The sequence below is a fragment of the Protopterus annectens genome, chromosome 3.part0, assembly GCF_019279795.1.
Source record: "Protopterus annectens isolate FY-2018-M chromosome 3.part0, PAN1.0, whole genome shotgun sequence".
NCBI classification, from domain to species: domain Eukaryota; kingdom Metazoa; phylum Chordata; order Ceratodontiformes; family Protopteridae; genus Protopterus; species Protopterus annectens.
The window spans coordinates 1839528291-1839553276 of record NC_056731.1 but is presented as its reverse complement, the minus strand read 5'-3'; the positions used below and the strand labels follow the sequence as shown (position 1 = coordinate 1839553276).

Genomic DNA, 24986 nt, shown 5'->3' with positions numbered 1-24986 from the left:
CCTGTTACCAGCATCGAGGTCTGTTCCGTTTTGACGGTTGCCCACATCCCTTTGATTTGTTGCTGCAGGTATGGGGGAACCATTAGTTGGTTCAACAGAAAAAGAAGTTGTAACAGGACTGGTAATTCTCGGTCGTTGTCCAGGTTCTATTGATGCAGAAGAACCTCCAGTTAGCCTCGCCGCATATTGGTTATTAATAATGTTTTAAACCAACAAGGATTGGATTTAATGGGTGTTATGGTTAAGTACTATGAAAAACACATTGAAGTTTTATTGTCTGAAACCAATGCTCTTGACAATAAAATTAATGTTGACCTTAACTTTTCCCGTTACAAATATGACTACCACAGGATTTTTGACAGCATTGATTCCCTCTTGGCCAAATTAAAAACCAACAAAATCAAAAAACTTTCTAGAGACCGTCAAGCATACGCCTCTGATATGGCGTTTCCAAATTTAGCCAAGAAAGTTAATGTGCCTTTGAATAAAGAAGGACTCATTAGTAATAACATTGACAGAGAGGTACTCCCCCCACTTGATGAAAATGAATTTGAAAATGATGATGCCGACGAAGGTCCATCAATACAACAACCAAGAAGAAGTAATAGGATTAAATCCTTCTACAACAAAAATGGGCACCCTTCTAATCACAAAAATCAGAACAAGCCTTTTTTAGGATGGAGAAAAAACCAGAGGAAAAACAAGTAGAACAACTGAGAGACGAACTTGTTACTTTCCCATCTGGCAAACCGGTTATCTTGAAAAATCTGAAAGGTGATTTCACCATCTACAACTTCTCCGAAGTCAGCATTGATCAAGACCTAATAGAACTGTTGGCTTTCGGGCTATCTTTTGTTCCTGATCAGAAGATTAGCCTACCTAAAGTTTTGATGGACTTAAAAGGTTATGTTCGTAAGTTAAACCTTAAGGTGTTGTTTAGAGGTGATTCTAACACAGACCAGCACCCCTTTAAAATGCTGAGTACCTTTAATCCCCCCCTTCACCCTATTTTACAGACATTTGAATATGCCTGTGAAATTGATTTCAGACACCTATTTGAAAAAATTAGATGGTCTGACACTAGGAACAACATTTCACATAAGCAAAAGATTAGCTTGGAAAACCTCAGGAAAGCTTCGATTAGGGTGATTAAACCTGATAAAGGTGGGGGGTTGGTCATCTTTGATAAAGACGAGTACAACCTCAAGATGCTTAAAGTACTCAATACACCAGCATCAAATCTCATCTCTTAATGAGATGTCTGGTGAATATAAGCGAATTAAAGGGTACCTTAGAGATTTATTTATAGAAGGTAGGATAGATATTGAAACATTGACTTTATCAACATTTCTTTCCTAGAGTGCCAGTAATGTTTGGAATCCCCAAAATACATAAATGCTTGGTTGATCCCCATCGTGCTCTAGTGGATGGCAGATGTTGCATTACATATCCTTGTGCTAAGGTCGTTGATTATATTTTAAACAAACACCTCAAGTTGCTACCTCAGATCTGTAAAGATTCATGGTCTTTTCTAAAGTCTATCAATAATATTCCTTTTCACCCTTCATATAACTTCCTAACTATAGATGTAGTTGAGTTATACACTTGCATACCACACGGTGAGGCCATTGAATGGGTTGAATTAATGTTATTAGATCTGGGTGCCCCTAAAGATGAAATTGACGTTGTTACCATTTTACTAAATATTATCTTAACGTCCAACTTTTTCATTTTTAACAACAACTACTACCTTCAAAAAAAAGGCATTGCCATGGGTTCCCCATGTGGGGGTAGCGTATCCAATTTAGTGGTCGCCTATTGGGAAAAGTCCTTTTTGTTTAAGGACAACCTGTTTAAAGAGATAAATAAATTTTACACGCGTTTCTTAGACGACATCTTCATTCTCGTACAAGGAGATGAAGAATGTGTCTCTAATCTAATTGGAAAAATGAATAGCTCCTGCCACTTCCTTTCATTCACCCACCACTTCTCTGTCTCTGAGATTGATTATTTGGACGTGAAGCTTACTAAAGACCTTGACAATGAGCGGTTGCTTTCAAGTATTTTTAGAAAGCACACATATTGTAATGCTTTTTTACATTACACTAGTAACCACCCATGGAAACAGAAAAAATCCATCGTCAAGGGGCAATTAGTTAGAGCCACGCATGTGTAACACAGATACAGCCTTTGAATTAGAGTGTTCAAACCTAAAAGAAATGTTCTTGAGTAGGGTTATCCCTGTGAACTCATAGATAGTTTAATAAGCAGTATCATTTAAAAGGATATCAGGGTTTTATAAGCCATTACTCCTTTACACTGAAGTAAATGACCCTTTGATTATTGAAAATCAGGGAACAACTACAACCAGTGGCAGATTTAACTCACCTGTAATAGATAATTGTAATAACAACCTGGTCAATGTTAGTACAACTCATGATTTTAAGACCAGCCTAATCCTTACACACAACAAACATATTGACAGCATGTGTTCAATCGTTAAGAAAAACTGGCACTTTATAGTGAACAGTGCCTACTTGTTGGATGTTTTGGGGTTACTTCCCCACTTTGTGTTTAGGAGAGGTAAAAATTTAAAAGAGTTATTACAGACAAGCGAGTTTACAAACTTTCCAGTGAGACAAACTGGTTGTTTCACATGGGGTTTCTGTAACTGGTGTAAGCTATTAAAAACAGGGAACTCCTTTGTTGTCAGAGATGTGAAATACCATATTAAACACAAGATTGGGTGTGATACCAAATCTATTGTTTATATAGCACAATGTAATTGTTGTGCTGCGTTTTATGTTGGTAAAACGGATCGAAGATCTTGACGAGTTTACCAACATAATTACGCCATAAAAATAAAAAAACTGACAACGCACTATCAAAACATATTTTGGAGAATATTGGACACAGTTTTTGTTTTATGGGCATTGACTGGGTTAATGTTGGCATCAGGGGGGGACCACAGTCTTTAATGCTTGAATTAAAGAACTTGAATGGCAGCTGTTACTAAATGCTTTTTCCCCCCCTGGACTAAATGAGTGTTGTAATATTTCTGTTATTTTGAAATACAACAGCTACTTAAGAAATTGAATTGTCTACTTGTGAGGGCTAACAGTTTATTACCTTTATTGAAATGGTTAAATATTTATGCATTAAGTATTTTTTTAATGTATTGCACCCATTATTTATTACCCGTTTTATCAGTTTAGGGTATACATGCATTTGTTATCAAAACTGATGATTTTTAAATATATAATTTCGTATTATAATTCCTAGGGCACATTGAGTGGTGTTACTGTGGTATTGTATTGTTTAAAATATGTAGATTCATGCTATCTTTAGTGTTCCGTACCTTTTAACTTAAAGGAAATGACATCAGACTCATCAGCTGTTTTGGTTTTAAAAAGTAGCGCTTGGCGCTTTTTATTCTTGTCTGAAGAAGCTCCTCTATGAGAAGAGCGAAAACGTTCTTATTAAATTTACGTTAACCATACTTTTTGCCTGAGATTCCTGTGGCTTGACTGCGCTTTGCTTTGTTTTATTGTTGCAGATTTGTTAAATGGCGCAGATGTTATTTTAATGTTTGACGATGCCATCTATGTTGTCCTACTTTCCTTACTTAATACAGATGGTACATACCTACATAGTCTCCAATGAGGAGCGTTTAACCTTTTTTGCGCAATCTTCTTTTGTAGTAGAGTGCATTAAAGTTCCTTGCAAGCAATCTGATGAAATATCGCCTTCAGTATTCCACATACAGTCTTAGCGATGCCTACATATGCAGAAACTAGTGGAACTGTTTATTTTTGAGTAGATTTATATTGACTTCATTTGAACTTTAGTCTGTTCTACATTACACTTAGTAGAGTTTTGCCCATATTCCCATCTTGTTATTGATATGATCTGAAGCAGCAAATCAACTTTTGTGCAGTAAATATAAACCCAGAAGTTGTTTTCTACAGTTTCATAGGGAAATCATTACTAAAACTTTAAGCAGGTAATAATTGTGGCTATAAATATAGATTGATATATTTTTTGAAAGTAGTGGGCTTTATCTGTTTAATTATACAAAAAATAGCGTTATTAGAATACCCCATTTATAATAAAACAGTGTTATTAGTCCAAGCAAACTTAAAAACTAAACTTAAAATCTCCATGGTACACAGAAGTCCAGTGTGAATGCTCTTCCATTCTTTTGACAAGGAAGTTCACAGCAGCTAGAGATGGTTTCCTTGAATAAGCCACAGGATTATTATTTTACTTTGTTCTTACATAGAGCAGATATGTGGGGAAGGAGTGTTAATTGTTGCAGAATTGTAAAGCAAATTTTTTTCCCCATAAAATTAATTGCTTACTATCAGTCAGGTGAATCAACGAGTCTGTCTTTTCCAAAAGATAGACCCACCAATTCACCTGATAATGAGAAGTCCCGGATGTATGTTATTTTTTGTCCATCCCAAATAAAAGTTATAATTATTCTCTTAAGTGATAAGAATGTCTAAGTGCAAGAGCGCGACCCTAAGAAGCATGTAAAATAAGGGATAGAATAATCTACTTAATAGTTTTATGCTGCTTAAAATATTCAATATGAAAATTACCTGTTGCAAATTAGGTTTACTCCTTATTCGAAAATAAGAGACAATCTCGAAAAATATTTTACTGAGGCAGGTAGGAGGCATTTCTTCTTTATACAGATTGCTGTTAAAAGTCTGCCACGGTATTGTAATAAATGTTATACTATTAGAACTAATGAACGTGATAACATGAAGTTTTCAAATCACAAAACCTAAGGATCAGATAGACATTATATCCATTACATTTGTATAAGAGACTGGGAACTAAAAGGTATAGAATAATTACAACTTTGAAAAAGTAGCATACAAGTCAGTATTTTTTTGCAATTAATGATGGAGGGGAATTTGACCAGTTAGCCTACTCTTTACATAGCTTTGGGTTTAATAAATGCAGTTAAACTCTGGGTTAGTGAACTCTTGAAGATTTTGCATCAGACTACGTAAGGAACGATTAATAGAATTAAAAAGTAGCCAAGAAGAGTAAAGCAGTACAAACCAAAAAAGCAGTACAAACAAAAAAAAAACACCCCAGAGGAGTGCCAACACACAAATAACTTTAATGTAAACATTACTTAATAAAACATATTGGCCACTGTGAATTACTTGGAGATAGATTTAAGAAGTGGGCAAAATACAGTGGAGGGTACTATTTCCAAGCTATGTAAAATTTTCCTGTGGTCTGTTGTTCAACTGATAGTTGTAGATTAACTTGGAAAAGAGATTTGCACCAGCCACTTCCATCTGAGGCATAGTCTAAAATTGTCATTTTCCTGAAATATGCTACAATATTCCAGATATACTATTCAGATGTCAGAATCTTTTCATATATTTTTATATCCCTAATAGATTAGTTAAAATTTTTGCTGTGGTTTCCCAGCCTTTTGGAGATGTAGTCTGGAGGAAAGATTAGACAGATTACATATTTTCTGGGACTGTCCGGGACTGGCAGGACCGTTGTCATTTACAAATTTCTCCACAAATGTGATGGCATTTGGCGTGCAGTTCGCACATGCACCATTAACACATGATTTGTACAGTTTGAATTTTTCTTATGCTCACAGGAGGAAAAGGTAACTACAAAGTTTTGAAAGAAGAAAGGCCCTCCAAATATACAAGACTAATGACTAATAATTAGTGATATCAAAGACTTGGAATTGAGCCTTGGTAACTTAGACATTTGTTCTAACATAGCTAGAAAATATGTTGTCTGGGATGCAATCATCCATACTTATGTTTATTCTTTGCTTAACTCAGATACCTGGCAACCTTTTGCATGGGATGACTCTGGGAGGGGTGCAGCACCTACTCTTGAGATTTTCTTTTTGAGAAAAATTCATGATTAATAAATTAGCTTGTACGATTATTTTACAGATTGTACTATTGGATGCAAGATAACTGTTTTTTTTTCCCAGTATTATTAGAGTATTTGAGTTGTTTTGTTGGTGGTGGTGTATATTGTTGGATTGTTCAATTAAGTTGGTTGAAGCCATTTTCGTATGAGTTGGGTATTTAGGTTACAGCTTAGACAATGGAATATTCCTAGTAGATAACCCTAAAGTAACTTAATTTAGACACTTTGGTTTCAGTTTTTAAATAGTCAACCTAGAGAGGGAAATGAAAAAGAAAATTGTAAATTTTATTGGTGGTATGTATTTGGATATAAGATGGTTATTTGAATAACCATTCAACATTTGTGTACTTCTTGACAGTCAGGGTGGAGAGACTACTACATTTAAAGATGGCTTATCTTGTTACATTTACCTTTAGAATATAGCCAGTAGCCCCCCTCTTGTTTAAGAAGATATGTTTAGGAGACAGTGACTTATCCTTAATAACAAAATATAGGGTCTTTAACTTTTGTAGTAATAGAAAGGGAGTTGGCTCAGTAACCATGCCACTTAGTAACATATTTGCAGTAAAAACTAACAGGTTCAAAATTTAAAAAAATGTGTTCAACAGTTTGGACAATTCCAACAGTTTTGAAAACAATAAACAAGATTTTTTTAAACATCTCTTCATTGAAGACACAACCAGGCATACATTCAGAGAAAAGGAGACAAACCATATTAGCATTTCTATTTGCATACATTATACATCACATATGTATTTTTTCCTTTCCTTGTAACTGTCATCAGTCCAACATTACATAAATTGCTGAGCTTTGTATAAGGCAGAGTCAGAACTGAGGATCGGTTCCAAACCCAACCAGTTAAGAATGAAGGCGAGATGGACAACACACATGGAACGTATGGTGAGTACATAACTTCTTTTTTCCTCTTTTGTTATCATGGATTAGTAAGAGCTGCAGTAAAAGGGGAATATAGTCTACAAAGTTAAATTGCAGTGCTAATATTTAATGCATACTAGTGACCATTTTCTTTCTGCTGTTGAATATGTGTAATGAGAAAATAATGAGAAATTAAGTAAATTGCATTTAGATCTGGAAGTTTGTCAGAAATTCAATTTAGGTGCAGTAGGTTTTGGAGAAAGATATTAGAGGATACTGTTTCATCCAGTCCATCTGACTATTGGGGCATAAGGTGCTTTTCTGATCCAATCAGTCCAGCATTTTCCTAGTGCTGCTTGCCTTGAGCTCCTCTGTCTTCTCTCATAGGTAGGTACTAGGCTATCGGCCCAAGGGCCTACGTAAGCCTAGCCAGCAAGGTACCATACGTTATGCCACCCAAGAACGTTATTTTCCTGTGCCACTGTCCAGCAGAGAGACAGAAGTGATCCCCGGGGTGTATTTCCTATTTCCCATCCACTCATCAAGATTTTTCTTGAAGAGTGCTAATGAAGAACTTTGCTTGACATAGATGGGTAGCTTGTTCCAGAGTTTAGGAAGTCTCTGGGACAGGAATCTATCCCTCCAGCGTGTCCTGTTTATTGTGGTGACAAGATTTAGGTTGCTAGAGCATGTAGCTTGGAGGGATTGGGATTTCTTTAGGTGTAGCATGTTCAACAGCTCTGGGATTGACATAGCTTTATATGTTAGGCAGAGATCACCTCGGAGAAGGCGATATGCTACGGAATAAAGCTGGAGTTTTTTGAGGCGGTCAGTGTAGGGCATTTGTTTGAGGCCAATAATCCTCTTTGTGAGGTACTTCTGTGGCCTTTCCAGCTGCTGCAGATGTCTTGTGAGGTACATTCCAAAAGGGGAGTTGTACTTAGCAATTGGATGCCTCAACTTGACTGATGTCCAAGATGCACCAATATTTCACTTTTTCTACTCATTTATAGCTCTTTTTCTGTGATATTCTTCACAAATCACTTAATTTTTTGAATCAAAATTTGTGTATATATAACTTTCTCTTCAGATCCCTTTATGGCATTAGGCAGGACACCTAATGTCTCCTTTTCATTTTTTAGGGCTACAGTGAACTTATTTATGGTTAAACTATGCTTTTTGTTACTGGAGTTTCCAAATTATCTTTATCCTGCCAATTTTAGTCTTTTGATTATTTCTTGTCTTTGCCGTGGTTCTTATTGTTCTTAGTATAATTGCTATTGCTTAACTGTTGTTGCTGTTGTTATTATCTCCCCTTTTTTTTAAACTTTACCATGAGCAAGAGCTTCAGGAAATGTGGCCATTGTGGCCACAAGATACCACTCTAGGACAACCACAGTGTGTGGGTGATGTACCAGGGCCTGGATCTCCTTAAAGTGAATTGTGCCATTTGTAAGGCTTTTGGGTCTCAGTCGTTAGCAGACAGAGAAATTATTTTATTCTGAATTAGCTACTACTGCAGCCTGATCCTCAGACTTCTACCTCTGATAAGTCAGAACAATGTAAGAAAAAGAGAAATATCTTAAAAAAGAAAGAGTTAAAAGCAGACCTGCATTTTCTGACAGTCCCAAGACAGGAGCTAGTATATTCACCTTTAGCACTGGTCTCTCTGCATAAGACTTGACCTTCAGCTGTGACCAGTTTGGAAGTTTGGAACATAAATTGTAATCCCAGACAGGTCCCTAAGGAAATCCATAAGCAAGCCCTCATTGTAAGGGGAAGGGTCTCACTTTGTCATTTTGCATTCCATCTGCTTCCTCCTTTTTATCTGCCAGGTCTTCCAGGAGTGCTACTGATGCGGATTGGGGTGAGCTGATGAGGGCTTTAATGAAGGCAGAGATTGAGACTGGTGTCATCCTAATTCCTCCATTTCTAGGGTAGATCAGATTGGCCTATATTTATCATTACTTGCTCCTACCCCATTCCCGGTTTCTGCACTTCAGAGCTGAGACATCAGCCAGCGCATGTGTTCTGACCAGTAACTTCACTTCAGCACTAACATCTTTGTATCCAGTTCACCAGATGCAGAATCTTTGGCATCATCCTTGGCACCAACTGATTTGGCATTCTTTGTGTCAGAGTAGTTAACCTTTGATGTGTCTGCTGCGATCTTCATCTCAAAGCTGTCAGTATCATCGGGGCTTCCTTCCTCTGTGCCACTTACATCTCAGAATGGAAGTGGCATCCGTTTGGGAATCTCTGATGAAACAGATTTGGAGTTGGCCTTCTGTAACCATTGAGAAGATGATCACCTCATCCAAGAGCACATACAGAGCATCCACCGGTGAAGGCTGCAACCCCTGGCATTCACCAATTATTCTTCAACCTGTTCATCAGAAATCCCTGGGACAGAGCAGAATTGAAAGCCTCAAGGAGCCTGCACAAGTTAAACCTGAGTCCTCTGGAAATTTGAGCCAGCCTCCTCCAGATATTCCCTGGAAGAGAACATGCAAGTGGAGGTTCATAGGGCAGTCCTTATTAACTGACACTGACTTGGATAATCAAGATGGCTCCCACAGTCAACTCCAGGAGTTGCCACTTTTAGCAAAATCCTTGAATGAATGACCCAAAATGGATTCTGGCCCACTGACCACACCCCTATGAGGACAAGGAGATGTTATTTGAAGCGTATCATTCTCCACCCTCTACTTCCTGGTAGGCCCTTCCCGATGACCATTTTGTAGATTTAGCTGTCAGGAAGGCATGGCAAGAACCAGGCTCCACTGATAGTATCCTCCTGAAACTGGACAAAATACATTGCACCCCCCAAGGATCAGCAGCACAAGTCCCATGGGCCTCTGGTGGACTTCATTGTTGTAACAGCAGCCCCCAAAAGAGAACTGTTGGACAATGCAGCTGCTGTCCATCTGTCTAGCAAGGATTGTAGGGCTTTAGACAGGATGGGGAAGCATGCATTCCTCTTGTGTACCTTTGCTCTGAGAGCATTAAAGTATGCAACACATGTGAAATGCTTCCAAAAAGATTTATTAGAACAGTCTTTAGACTGTTTGTGAAAGCCACCCATAGCAGAGTTAGTACCATGCTGTATATTACCAAGCTCCTCATGTGACTGTTACGTAATGCAACCAATGGAGCAGCCAGAGCAGCAGGGACTGGTGTTACTCTGAGGCCTCTGAGGCTCATGCCTGGCTCTGTCTTTCCAATCTTGTGGACAGTTTCAAGGCATCCTTCATCAGCATCCCCTATGATGGTTCCACCCTCTTTGGACCTATCATGAAAGATAGCATCTTGTCTTCTTACTCACACATCAGTAATCTATTTGCCGTAGGGTCAGATTAGAGACTCCTCAAAGATCCTATAACAAAAATTAGAAGGTATCTAACTTCCAAGGGTTTCAGAAACCCCATAAGCCCTTTGAGTCTTCCTCAGGAGTGGCCATGGCTGAGGTGAACTTTTCGATGAATGCTGACCAAGAGATAGAGAAGGCTCTCAAAGTCAGTGTGTAAAGGAGATACATTTTTACCGAAAAATAATATGGAGGTTTTATCCCCCCACAGAGGACTTGTATCCCCAGCTTTGAAGGATCGCTAGCCAACCAATAGTTCTACAGAGCCTGCTGAAGGAGTACTCTTTAGCAGCAAGAAAGCTCTGAAGTGTTTAGAGTTCTGCTCAAGCTCCTGACAGAGCATGTATAGGGTGCCCTTAAGTTTTCAAAACTGTGTGGTTGGTGGGGATGGGACCCAATAAGCACAGGAAACTGAAACGGTGATCTATTCGAACATCTACTGTTACAGTAAGTTTACATATTCATCTCTGCTTTCTCTGTGATCAGCTTAACATTTGGATATAAAAGTAATGCATTCCTGCATGATAGTTTGGACAGACAACGTACAGAGGTGAAATAAAATTAAGAACTGGAGAAGGAGAACGGAGCATCTTGCCCTTAAGAAAAACTGAAGTAGTTTGATACCTGACAGTAAATTATGTAAATTGATATGTTTAGCCTGCTAATAATTCTTGTTTCTTTTGGCAGGTAAGGAGCCAGGGCTGTTTGATGTGGTAATAATCAATGTTGATGTGAGACCAGCATATAATAAATTACGTGACGTCCTCCAAGTGGTAAGCATTGCAGTTTAATAGTTACATATCTGCTGTTTTTTTTTCCGTAGACAGTCAGTCAGTATTTGTGATGTACCCTCACAAAAATCTTAAAGCATTGAACAGTATGTGAAGCATGAAACAGTAATGACAAATCTACATAGTAAAGCATAAAATAAAACTTTAATATTCATGGTAATGTAAAACTAATTAAAAATGTATAAAGTCATGGCCCACCCAAGGTTTTACTTAACAGTTTTCAGTTGAGAGAAGTAGTTAGATTTAGCAGGACCACTTCTTTGCCAAATGGACAGGGTATTCCAAAATTTAGAGGTTGCCATTCAAAATGAATGTAGCTCAAATGAGTTCTGTCAGTCCCCAGTGACATCAAGCAGTCCAACAGTAGAAGAACAGAAAACTGTAGTAAAGTTTCGACAAGATGTCCTGACTGAAATCACTGTTGCAATATTCCTGACATATGGGCTGTCACTGCTGATGTCCGGCCATGGTACAAAAGCTTTACCTTCCCAATGTGATACGTCCAATGCATGAACTCAGCTTATAAGAGTAGGGCTATATAGACAATAGTATTAGCATGTACCCCAGACTATCTCGCCGCCAGCCCGAATGCAGGTCACGCAACTGTCAGACTGTTCGCTATTTGGTTGTTGATACCGTTGCTTTACTCGATAATTTTCTCAGACAAGTACCCCACTGGGGAACCTTCATTTGCCTTTTTATTTGCTTATTTTTCTTGTTCAAATTTGTTGTTAGCTAGGAGGGGTAAGTGAGAATGTGGTAGGCAGATTCCATACAAAAACTTGCACATGAATTGGCTTTTCTGTCTAGGTCTGGAACATGATCACAAATCCTGCTCCATTTGTCAGTCGTTCATTCTCAAAACCCTTAGGCTGACGGTTTCCTTTTTCAGCACCTTTCTGGTAACTCAGCATCTTAAAAGTCTGGCCCAATTTCAGATGGCAGAATCCACATCCTCTGATGTCCTTCTTCCACCTAAGAAGCTTAAGAGGCCCAGAATAGATACATATTCTAATGTTTTGGACTCTGACATACCCACTGATGTTGCAGAACCCACAGTATGTCATTGAATCTCTCAGTTGCCTGCTACTGAGACCCTGTCAGATGCAGGGATGGCTCCTGAGGCCTTGCAGACTGCATACACATCCGATGAACTGCAACTCGTCATTTCCAAGGGCCCTCAAGGTGTTCTTCAAATATTAGGGAAGAGATCTCAGGTACATTAATAGAGGATTAGCAGGATGCCGAGCCTCTGTGTCTCATGTAGGAGGATGTCACACCCAGAAAGAAGAAATGAAAGACGAGACGCGTCTCTTTCTTCATATAAGCCCTCTAAGCTCTTACCATGTGCTAATGCCCTACCTACAGACAAGGGTAGTTGGATTATGGTTAGGGAGGGAAAGAGGGGGTATACACCTCTTCTATCCTTGCTCTTAGGAACACAAGCAAGGCGAAGAGACAAAGTAAATCAGAAAACAGGTTAAAAAAACAGTCTCACAGTCCGAGAAGAGTCAAGTCACGATTTATTCCACTGTTTGTTTTAAGTGCTTTTCATTAGCCTAAATGGCAAACTTCTTCAGAAACAGTTAACACAATAAAAAAAACTTCCTTTTAAGTAAAACAGGTGATCAGCATTCGTTGGTTACATCTCTTTGTGAACACAATTTAAAATTAAAGTGGCAACCACTAATGATCAGTAGTAAGACAACATATAAAAAAACACATATAAAATAGATAAACATGCCTGCATCAATAAGCACGAATGCACAAACTTCAAAACAATAGAAGCACTTTGATATACCTCAACTGTGGATGATAAAAGTGTGTTTTTTAAAAAAATGTATATATGTGACTCATCTCTGCAAGCTCTTTAGTTTGAGAATGCTGCTAATAGAGCATGAGTCGTTCAACCCAGGGAAGTTGTAGGCATTCAGCCTTACTTGCCAAGCTAGTTTGAGTTCTTCAAGTTTTAATTGGTCTAGGACCACCCCTACTATCATATTTAACTTGGTCAATGGTGATGAATTTGAAGGCATGGTCCTTGTTGGAAAATGTGTGCTTTGCTAATGCATTCTCAAGTTTACATTTGGAAAGGAGGTAAGGCAGTGTAGAATTATGATGGATAGGTGCAAGAGCATTCCCATTGGGTTAGTAGATGAGAGTGAAGAGATTTTTTAAATATAAAGTGGTTGAAAGTGGTGCGAATGGCCTGGAGGTAGGGAGTTCCAGAGACGTGCTATACCATAGGATAGGAGATTTTTTCCCTGGGTCGAGTTGGTTTATATAATTCAATTAGGTTTTGGTTATTAGATCTGAGTACTCTGTTGGGGAAGTGCATTTTAAAGGCAGAGGAAAGGGATGGACAAAGGAAGGGTTTAAAGATGAGCTTATGAGCAAGAGTAAGTTGAGAATAGATGAGTTGGTTGGGTAGTTCTAGCCATCTTAGTTTGTGGAGAGAAGAACAGTGGTGGGTAGATGCTTTATGACTAGTAGCGAATTTGGCTATTTTGTTGTAGCATGAGGAAAGTTGTGTTTTGAGGGAACATTGTGGGTTAGTCAGGAGTGGGGCTCCATATAGAAGAGAGGGGATAAGAAATGTGGAAAAGAGAGTGATTTTAGTAGAGGGTGTAAGGAAGCGATTTTGTCGGTAGAGCATGCCTAGTTTTTGATGAGTTTTTTTGATATTTAGGTGTATGTGGGAGTTGAATTTAAGCTGACTATCAATTTGAACCCCAAGTAACTGAGCCTGTGGCACCAATTCCAAGGATATGTTGTTGTTGCTAGTTATTGAAAAAGAGTTTGTGTTGATAGAGATGAGTTTAGAGGGAGTAAATACCATTAATTTGGTTTTAGAGGCATTGAGTGTTAGGTGGTTTTCTTTCATCCATTGTTCAGTGATTGAGAATGTGTCTTGTGTAAGCTTTTGGAGAACTGGGATGGATGTGGCAGAGCAGATAATAGTTGAATCATCTGCATACTGGATGATATTAGAGAATGGGATAGAATTGTGGAAGTCATTTATGAATATGTTAAATAGAAGAGGACCCAGTATGGAACCTTGGGGGACCCCAGTTGGGGTGTTAAGGAATGAGGAGGTGGCTTTTTTCCATTTGACTGCTTGAAATCTATTAGATAAGTAACTAGAGAACCAGTTCAATGAGGAGGGAGATAGGTTAAGCTGGGAGAGTTTAGTTAAAATTAGTTTGTGAGAGATAGTGTCAAAGGCCTTTGAGAGGTCCAGTAGCAGGGTAGAAACAATGTGACCGGAGTCCCGGGCTTTATTTATAGTTTCTAAGAAGGAGAGGAGGGCTGTCATAGTGCTGTGGCCGGGTCTAAAACCATGCTGAGTTGGAGTCAGCAGGTGATTGTCTAAGAGGTAAGGTAGGAGCTGCAGATGTATACACTTTTCTAGGAGTTTAGAGATGGGAGACAGGATAGCTATGGGACGAAAGTTTGTCGTATTGTTATTATTGCCACCTTTATGCAAAGGTATGATAAAGGCTTTTTTCCAAATTTGGGGTACTGTGCTTTCTTAGATAGAGCGGTTGATTAGAATACTAATAGGGTAGGCAATGGCTTCTGCAGCTATGCTAAGGAAGTATGTAGGAATATTGTCTGGGGCATTAGAGCATGGCTTTAGTTTCTGGAGGAGTTTTTTAATGGTAGATGTGGGAATAGGTTTTAGTGAGAAAGGTGGAGGAAGGGGAGGTAGGGTATTAGAGGATGGTGGTATTGGAGAGGAAGTGAGAGTGGTGATGGGAGTGGAGGGAAGGGTGTTGGTAGAGGAGGATTGGGGGTGAGGCCGAGGATGTGTTGGTGTCGGAGAATGAGGAGGTTAGTTTGGAAATAGAGTCAATGAAAAAGGAGTTGAATTGTGTAGCCAAGTCCATGTCAGCAGCATTGGGATCTGGGCTAGGGTTGACTGTTTTGCCAGGGTTGATAAGGGTAGAGATTCCTTTCCAGAATTTTTGAGGATTTGTTTTATTAGTATTTTGGAGTATGGAAAAGTAGTTTTGTCGATCTGTGATAACAAGCCTTTTTACTTTGTTTCTAAGTGTTTTGAATTCATTATGGATGAGTGGAGATTTATTTTTCTGGTAAAGTGCCCAGACTTTATCTCTAGCTTTAAGTGTGTTTTTGGTTAGCCAGGGGGTGGTTTTTAGTTTTATTCTTTTAGTCCTTAAAGGAGCATGGTAGTCTAGGAGGTTTAAGAAGGTTGTGTTGAAGTGGGCCACAGCATTTTCTAGAGGTAAAGTTTTTAGAATGTTCCAGTCAACTACTTTTAGAGAGTCAGAGAAAGCTATTGGGTTGAAGTTTTTGTGGTTGTGGGTAGTAATATAATTATGTGTTCTCTGTAAAGGTACAGGGAGTCGGTATGTGAAGATGGGTAGGTGATCACTAAAGGAGTCTGGAAGTGTAGCACTATCAGAGAAATAATGAGGGTGAGAGACTAAGATCCAGTCTAGAATGCTACCATTGGAAAGAGTTTTTGAGGGGCGGGTTATGTTGTTAATTAGCTGTGAGAAGTTATAAAGGTTGATATTAAGTGGGTTTGTGGAAGACTGAATTGAGGACTAGTTGATATTTGTGTCACCCAAAGTTATGATTTCATTGCTAATGTTGGTGGAGAGCCAGAATAGGATATTCTCGAGTGTGGTAATATTATCTCCAGGGGGGATATAGAGGGAGGCTATACATATGTGCTTGTATTTATTGACTTGAAGTAGTGATAGGAGTAGTTCAGCATTATTGAAATTTGGGATGGATTTGTTATAAGGGGTGACTGACAAGAAGGATGAGTATAGTAGAGCTACTCCACCCCCTTTTTTGTGGGATCTATCCTTTCTGATGATTGAGTAGTTTGGTGGTATTATTTCATGGTCTTTTATTTGGGGTTTTAGCCAAGTTTCAGAGATAGATAGGATATCAGGTTTATTATGTGAAAGCCAAGCATGAAGGTTTGGGACTTTGTTTACTATGCTTTGGGAGTTTAGAGAGGTGAATAGTATAGACTTATCTATGGTGGTAGAGGTGGAGGGGCCTGGGTTTGGGTGGATATCTCCTGATAGTAAAGTGGTTATTAGATATAGGGTTAGGTTGGAGAGGAGTTTGGACTGCTTGGAGTTTAGGCTGGGCTTTATTATGCTGATAAAGGATTTGTTAGCTACTATGGTGGTATGATGTTTTTGAGGGTTGATAAGTTTATAAGTAAAGAGTAGATGGCTTTGTATAGGATAAAGATGGGTATATATTGTGGTGTGTGGTTTTAAAGGAGGTGAGTTGAGATGTATTGTTATGTGAAAAGCATGTGAGTGGTTAATATATATGGTTTTACAATCAAGTGCAAAAAAATCCCAAATGATTCTTACATAGGACCTGGTTTTCCTGGGTTGTGGACTGGACACACACAGAATGCATGTCTCTTCCCTCAGGAGAAAGTTCACAGTCTGAATAATTTCTTCCTAGATCTCTCTTCTATGACACTGCACAGCGAGGGGAGATGTAAGAACTGTGGGTTTTATGGTGGCCACCATGCCCATGCTTACCCTAGCCAGACTTCATATGATGAAAATCCAGTAGTATCTGAAGTTTCTATGCTTCCAACACTCCCATCCCTGGTTCCCCTCCTCCCTTGTCTCAAAAAGGAACTACTTTGGTGGAAGGAACAGCTAGATCTTAACCAAAGACTTCCCTTCACACCCCTACCTCCTCTTCAGGAAGTCCACACAGACGCCTCGAACAAGGTGTAGGGGACATGGCAGGATAGCACCAGGTACAGGGCAGATGGCAACCACAGTTTCTGAAGGGACATATCAATATGAAGGAAATTAGGGCTGTTCTGCAGGGACTGCAGACTTTCTCCCACCTATGCAAACTCTGGCCATTCCTAGTGTACACGGACAACACCACTGCCATGTGGTACATAAATAAGGAAGCACCAGGTCTTACCATTTGTGCAGGTTAGCGTAAGTGGCATGGAACTTAGCCATCCAGATGGACATCACCCTCACAGCCATATACATTCCCTCACAGGGCAATGTGCTGACAGACTCGCTGTGCTGTTCTTTGGAGGATCCCCTCAACTGGACCCTAAACAGACAAGTTTTCCAAGCAATCAGTGTTCAGAGGGGCACATCTCAGGTAGACTTTTTTGCATCACCAACTACCAATTAGTTTCCCCAGTTCTGCACCAGGGAGACTTGTCCTCAGCCTGGAGGACAGATGCCTTCTCGTGCTAGTGGACAGGGAAGTTCCAATATGCCTTCCCTCCACTACCCTTTCTTCCAAAAATTCTTCTAAAAGCACAAAAGGAAACACCCATACTCCTTTTACTGGCCCCTTTTTAGCTGAGACACCATTAGTTTCTCCTGCTATTTCACTTGACAAAGGGAAATTACAGGAAAACATCTATGCAGCTGGACCTAATCACTTGTCAACCTTTCACCTAAATCTTTCCTCATTCAGCTTGCCTCTAGGGATGATAAGATTTACATCCCTCAAAGACACCTATCCTCAGAGGAGGATGTTCAAGTACTACAGGAAACCAGGAGGCCCACTACTAGAAAATTTTACACACCTATATGGTAAAATTTGAAAGTTGTCTTACTGGTGCTACAAACACAGTCAGGACTCACTTTTAAACACAGTCCCCTAGTGTCCTGCAATATCTTTGCAAATTACTTCATTCAAGCTTGGCTTACTCTTCTGTAAAAGCTCACCTGTCGGCCATCAATGCCTGCCTCTCAGCCTCCCTCTTGTAGCTAGAGAGGAAGTCAAGCTTTTCTTCAGGGGAGTTCTGCACCTTTACCCACCAAGAAAACCTGTCTCTTCCCCTTGGTATCTTAATTTTGTGCTGTAAAAGCTTACATTGCCTTCTTTTGAACCAACCTCTTCTGCCTCTTTAAAATTCTGCACTTGGGAAAACTATTTTGCTCTTGGATCTCACCTCTGCTAGGAAAGTTTTTGAGTTACAAGTTCTTATGACCATTCCACCATTTCTTATTTTTCATAAGGACAGGATGACTGTAAGGGCTAATAAATACATCCTTCTTGCCTAAGATAGTGAACAAGCTTGTCCCTCAGTCAGGCGATTCACCTACCCACTTTCTTTCCCAGTTCTGAAAATAGTGTGGAAAGTATCTTGCATTCTCTAAACATTGACAGACAACTGAGATTCTATCTGGATAAAGCTAAATCTTTCAGGAAGACTGACCAAGTTGTTTATGTTTTTTATGAGCCCTAGGTTGGGCTAGCCAGTCTCCAAAGAAACTGTTGCAACTTGGATCTCTAAGGCCATCTCCTTCTGCTATTTGCACTATGAAAATCATTGCCTCCCTACCCAAAACCTCATTCCACTAGGGCATTAGCTTCCTCGGGGGAATTTTCACAATGGGATGGACAACCAGGTCTATTTTGGAAGTTGCTGCTTGGTCTTCTGTACATACATTTACCAAACAGTACAAAATGGATGCCTTCTCCAGGTTCAGAGCTACCTTTGTTAGGTCTGTCTTGTCTGGACTTCTAGACAGCTCATCTACTCAGTAGCCAACCACGCTTCTCTCTACATTCGTCAGCTCTCAGAATCACCCATATGTCAGGAATACTGCAACAGTGATTTCAGTCAGGTCATGGTTCAGTTGTGTAAGAACTTTTACCATAACAGTAAATCTCCTACTGAGTACTATGGCAGTATTCTTTCCCACTCTCCTTCCCCTCTTCTCTGGCTTACTTCATCCTTCTTCCTCTCCCTCTCTGTTTTAACCTGTACTCTGCTACATAGAAACGGTGTGGGGGGGGGGGGTTACTTGCCTATTCAAGCTACACCCCTCCTAGCTGACCTGTTTCCCTCTCTCAGTAGTCTTCAGGCCGCTGGCTTGGAGATAGTCTGAGGTACACACTTACACATCCATCTAAATACCTCTGTGCTTATGAGCTGTGGGCATGTCAGAGTATGACCTCAAGAAGGTACAGCTTTGGTACCCTGGGTGGATAGCAACAGTGACAACCCATATTTTAGGAATACTGGGACAGTGATCAGTAAGACATTTACTGTTAAGGGAAGTTCTTAAACAACTGCACTTTTTGCACACTAGAAGCAAAACCTTGAAAATAATATGAAATCTATCTGGCATTTAGTACAGGGACTGAAAAATAGGTGAAATATAAGGTTAATGTGTGGTGCTTGTTTTAGTATGCAAGCAGCAGAATTCTGCACTATTTTTTATTTATTTTATTTGACATTTGTTAACTGGGTTGGTTTGACTGGGCAGAGACCCGAGGAGAAACGCTCCAGTATTACAATGCATAGATATTTATTAGCACAGACATTTGTTACAAGTCAAAAAATTAAATGAAATGAGATAAAATATGAATTAGACAATAAATAACTAAGGAAATCTGTATATGTTCAGTTTTTTTTATAAACATTTTGTAGAAAAATGAGAAACAGAACAGCTTAATTTCAGTTCTCTCAGTGTAAAACAAAACTGATAGATAAGGGCCAGTAATTCTCCCTGTTTTAGTAGAATTCAATTACTGGCTAGGAAGTACACTGCCTGGATGCCAGCAAGGAAGAAACTTAGAGACCCTGAAAAAAATCAACCACAAAAGGTGAAGAGAAAACATTGGGAAAAATCCTACAGATGTTCAGTAAAAAAGCAGCTCAAGCTCTAACTTTGGCACACAACATGACTTCCAGTACTTTATTGGAATAAATAAGTCAAATGTACTGAGGGCTGATTATCTACTCCTTCAATGTTTCATTTATTTTAAATGCAAACAGCAAAATACTGTTAAAAATGGAGGAAGCTTTAAACAGCTGTTCAGATGAACTGATAAAACTGCAAAAAATCAAAGGTCAAAGTGAGCAAAAGGCTGGTTGAATATGAGGCTGCTCAAGATGAGCTGTTTCAAAAAATGGTAGGGTTAGAGAACACAACACAAAGAGAAAACTTGAGATTTTTTGCTGTACCAGAGAAACTGGAAGGAACAGAATGTATTAATTTTGTGAAAGCATAAATAAGTAACTGGACTAATATTCCATAGCAAGATTTGTTGACTAAAAGGGCAAATTGTGTGTACACTTCATACCTAGCCATGAGAAAGCAACCAAGACCTGTATTAGTAAAGATGCAGTCAGTCATACCAGAAGAAAGAATTGATTCTGACAAAACTGTGGCCAAAGGGCAACATTTTAAACATTAGAAATGGTAGAGTATTTTTGAAAAATAATTATTCACTGTACACCAGGCAAAAGAGAAGCAAATGTATCCTACTAATCAAGGAGTGTTGAGAGGCAGGTGTGAGATTCAGTCTGCTATATACCATCTCTCTTCAGAATATTTTTCCTGGAGGATCAAAGTAATTTTCTAATGCAGAACAGGCTAAGGAGGAAATGCAGAAGTTTGTTCAATAAAATGTGAGCCATCAAAAAGAATGAGTTTCTGCCTCTCATTCTTCTGATAATAAAGCTCATAGAGAGACTTTGCTAGTTAAACATTTTCCAGTGTTTCAAAGGAAAATGCATGCAAGACAGAAAAACCAAAGGAGTTGACTAGAAGAATCTGGTATACCTTGGAGTTGAACCAGAGTATGGGGTTGGGTGATGAAGGTGAACAGGATGAAGACTAGCAATACTGAAATTATTGAATAAATGTGAGACTGTAAAGCATCAGTCACATTTATGAAATGTGGCTAAACAAGAAAATGAGGCTGAGAAAGCCTCCATTTTTGACTGGCAAGAATGTGCCACACTTCATGTCATTGATGTTTGGAAATACACTAAGAGGGGGAAAAAAGAGAAAGTAATTAAGTAAAACAGTTTTTATTAACAGATTTTGTATAAAGCATTTCATGATATAAATTGCATGCTATATAGTAAAGTATTTTCATATTGTGTGTGATGAAGATACTAAACTAAACAAGTACTTTTTGCAGTTTTAAGAAATGTAGGTATTACAGTTTAAAAAGAGAAGAAAGACTGGACAAAAGCACATTTGAATTAATGTTTGTAATCTTGGGCTGCTGGGGTGTAAATGTGCACTGAATGTAATATATTTGTAGTCAATTTTTTTTTTTAACTTTTGCATGGGTGAATGTCTAGATTAATGCCCTTGGCATAATCTAATGACAAGTTGTTTTATTTTTCTCTTTAAGCAAGTATTTTGTTTTGTTTTTTTTTTCATTTTTTAGTGAGAGACCACAATGTTATGAATAGTTTTCCTTTAACAAATAAATGTTCAGTATTAGTAGAGAAGTACTTTCTGTTCTTCTGTTTGTATGAAAACAAGCTGACAAAAATTGAAGGCAGTAAATCAAGAGGTCAGGACATTCTTTACTAAGAGAAACATAAAAATTAAACATACAAGGCAAGGCAGTTCAGTCAGAAATACAGTTTGAAGTTATTGGAAGTGAAAAAAGAGATAGCTTTTCTGGTCACTAAATACTTTAGTGCATTTACTAGAACGGTGTACAATTTACTTGTATTTAAAGATGGCCAGTGTACTTTTTATTAAGGCTAAACATTAATGTTTTCTGAAAGCATATAAATTGTCTTTCACATCTGGGAGGAGAATAAATGTAAGACAAGAACAGACTGTAGTTAGTGTAAGCAGGACCACAGGCTGTAACACATATTTTAGCATGGATAAACTTAATTTTAGGTTAGACTATTCCTGTGGGTACAGCAGTCAGTTTGGGGGAGTTGTTCCTATCAGGAGGATCAATCATTTTTTGAAGATGTACATAGTTTTGTGTGTGTGTTCTGTGTTAATAGGTTATGAGGGTGTTCTGAGTATGTATTTAGTTTTTGGTTTGAGGGTTTTCATTAAAGCAAAATGTCTGCAAAATGTGACCTAGTTGAAATGGAGATGACAAGAAACAACTGTGTAATAGATTAACCTGCCAAACAGTGTGTCCATGTAAAAGAAAAGTTGGAAATACAACTTTATAAAAGCTGTGATGTATAATAAGTGGGAATAATAACTTCTTATCATAATGGCTACACTTATCCATCTATATTTGGAACATAAATGGCCTTAAAGGTATAGATAAAAAGTAAGAGTAATGAATTATGTTAAAAATGCATTTTTAATAATAATCCCAAAAAACTTTTAGTACAACAACTTGGGCAACTGAAAGTAGAAAGACTTGTTGGCAAACTTAGCTTATAACAAGAAAAATAACCAAAGATCCTGTAGAGGTATTAGAGATCTTTCTTAAATTTTATGAATATTTGTATAAAGCAGAGCAATGTGAAAGCCAAGAAGGGGGGAGCCACCATGGCCCCTGGGAACTACCGCCCCATTAGCCTGATGAGCCTGGTCTGCAAGGCCATGGAACCTATCATCATGGAACTTATAAACAAAGACATTGGTAATCTCCAAACTCTGGACCCCACCCAGTTCGGGTTTGTAAAAGGCATATCATGTCTCCTAAACCTGATAGACTTCTTTGAAGCAGTCACCAAAGCCGTAGACGAGGGTAAGGTGGTTCACACAGCCTATCTAGATCTTGCCAAGGCTTTCAACACCACCCCTACAGTGGAAATATAGATAAACTCACTAAACTAGGTATAAATCCCAATGTCACAAGATGGGTTGCCAACTGCTTCACTGACAAAACCAACACTGTGAAAGTAGCAAACTTCAAATCCGACTTCAGACCAGTGACAAGTGGAGTACCACAGGGTTCATTCCTGGGTCCTCCCTTGTTTGGTATCTACTTCTCTGAAGTACAGGCTAACAGAGAAGGTCTTTGGCTAATAAAGTTTGCAGATGACTGTAAACTAGGAGCCATAATCGAAACTCCTAATGATGTGGACATCCTACAAAAGGGCCTCACTGAGACAGATGCCTGGTGTCAAAGCCATGGCCTCAAGCTCAATGCCAAAAAGTGCATTGTCATCCCCTTTGGTAAAACCTCTGTACCCATGAACTACAACATAGGCGGTAGTATACTTAACACCAAAAGTGTGATGAGACCTTGGGACACAGGTGGACAGTAGTCTCTCCTTTGATAATCACATTGCCACAGTAGTCAGGAAATCCTTCTACGTGGCACACCTCATCACAAAAGGTTTCTCATCCAGAAAAAAAGAGGTCATTGTTCCCCTCTACTCATAACTCATTAGACCCATTATAGAGTACAACGCCCCTTTTGGTATGTACCTCACAGGACATCTGCAACAACTGGAAAGGCCGCAGAAATACCTCACAAAGAGAATCACTAGCCTCAAACAGATGCCCTACGCAGACCGTCTCAAAAAACTCCAGCTTTACTTCATCGCATATCGTCTACTCAGAGGTGATCTCTGCCTAACATACAAAGCTATGTCAAGCCCAGAGCTGTTGGACATGCTCCACTTAAAGAAATCACAATCCCTCTGAGCTACACACTCTAGGGACCTAAACCTTGTCACCACAATAAACAGAACATGCAGGAGGGATAGATTCCTGTCCCAGAGACTTCCCATGCTCTGGAATAAACTACCTATCTATATCAAACAAAGCTCCTCATTAGCACTCTTCAAGAAAAATCTTGATGATTGGATGGGAAATAGGAAATTCACCCTGGGGATCACTTCTGTGTCTCTGCTTGACAGTGGCACAGGAAAATAATTTTCTTGGGTAGCAAAAGCCAGGGTACCTTTTTGGCTGGGCTTGTGTAGGCCCTAGGGCCGATAGCCTAGTACCTATCTATGAACCCATGAACCTATAAGAAGGGAAATATTTATGGAAGACTTAAGTGTGCTAAGTTTAGAGGTAGATGGGGCTCAACAGTTAAGCTAGGAGGAGATGCGATAATAAAAACAGTGATGTGAACTTAATCTGCTGGAAAGTGTTCAGGAACAGATGGTATTCCTATGGAAATTTGGAAGTTAGGAGGGAAGAAAGTGATAAAGATCTGGAAGGGTTTGCTTAACAGTATTTTAAAAGGAGGGGAAGCACCAAATAAGCTGTGGTGACTGTAATACCTAAAGACAGTAAAGACCCATTTAACCCTGCATCATGTAGACTGATTTCAGTTTTAAACCATGATTACAAAGTGTTTGTCTATACTAGCTAAATGAATGTGTTACCAAAATTGATAAAAATGGATTAGTGTTTTTTTTTTGTTGGGGAGGCAAACATTTGACAATATGAATACAGCAGTGATGATCTAGAGGGAAGCAGAATGTGGAAGAAAATGCCACTGTTGTTTGTGGATCTTAATATAGAGAAAGCATTCGACAGAGTAAGCTAGGATTTTAGGAGTAGCACAGTGGAAGCATTTGCATTTCCTGATACTAATGCAACAATAACATTAATTAGGAGGATAGATGAGGGATTGAAGTCAAGAATTAAAGTGGGGAGGGGGCTCCTCTCTTATAAACCATGTCTGATCAGAGGAGTAGGGCAGGGGTACTCACTTCCCCCTTTATTTATATATTTGTTTTTATAATTGGTATGGTAATCAAGAAAAGTTGGCTTTATTTGTAGACAATATTATTATTTTATACCTGATAAATCCAGAAAAGGACATCTCAGTGTTGTAGAACATTTTGAGACAGCATCAAGTCTTTTCAAGATTTCAAATTACTAAAGGTAAAACAAAAGTTATAGCCATAAAATGTACTCACGCATGAATTAGATGAGCTATACCCATATTTATGGGGACAAGACAAAGTAAGTATTTAAGAGCATGGATTAAAAGGGATTATGTTATTGCAGCTAAGGATGGAAGAGATTTAAAAAAAAATAATACGAAAACTGAGAAACTGGAAGCACTTGATCTGATGTTGTCAATTTTAATTCTATCCTCAATTGATGGGTTAGGATCCAATCCTTGGATCTGCCTCTGCCATTACTAAAGTTTGTGGTAACCAAAAAGTTCAGGAGCTTCTCCCTTACCCATAATGCACCAACCCTAAGCTACCTCACATCTCGTTTGCCACATTTCGCATAGACATGGTCAACCTAGCTCTCAAGCTTTCACAGATAAATGACATTTTTTTTCCTTTTAAAACCTCTTAAAAATCTAAT

At 38.8% G+C, this 24986-nt stretch overlaps 1 protein-coding gene across 5 annotated transcripts in view; it reads left to right on the top strand.

Annotated features, from left to right (window-relative positions):
• Positions 1-24986, top strand: part of GUK1 (guanylate kinase 1) — a 1109311-nt gene that overhangs the window by 954441 nt on the left and 129884 nt on the right. For all 5 annotated transcript variants that reach the window (XM_044065890.1, XM_044065888.1, XM_044065889.1 and 2 more), the window contains one exon: positions 10862-10947. In XM_044065890.1, the coding sequence (XP_043921825.1) occupies positions 10862-10947 (86 nt within the window). The remainder of the gene's footprint in view (positions 1-10861; positions 10948-24986) is intronic.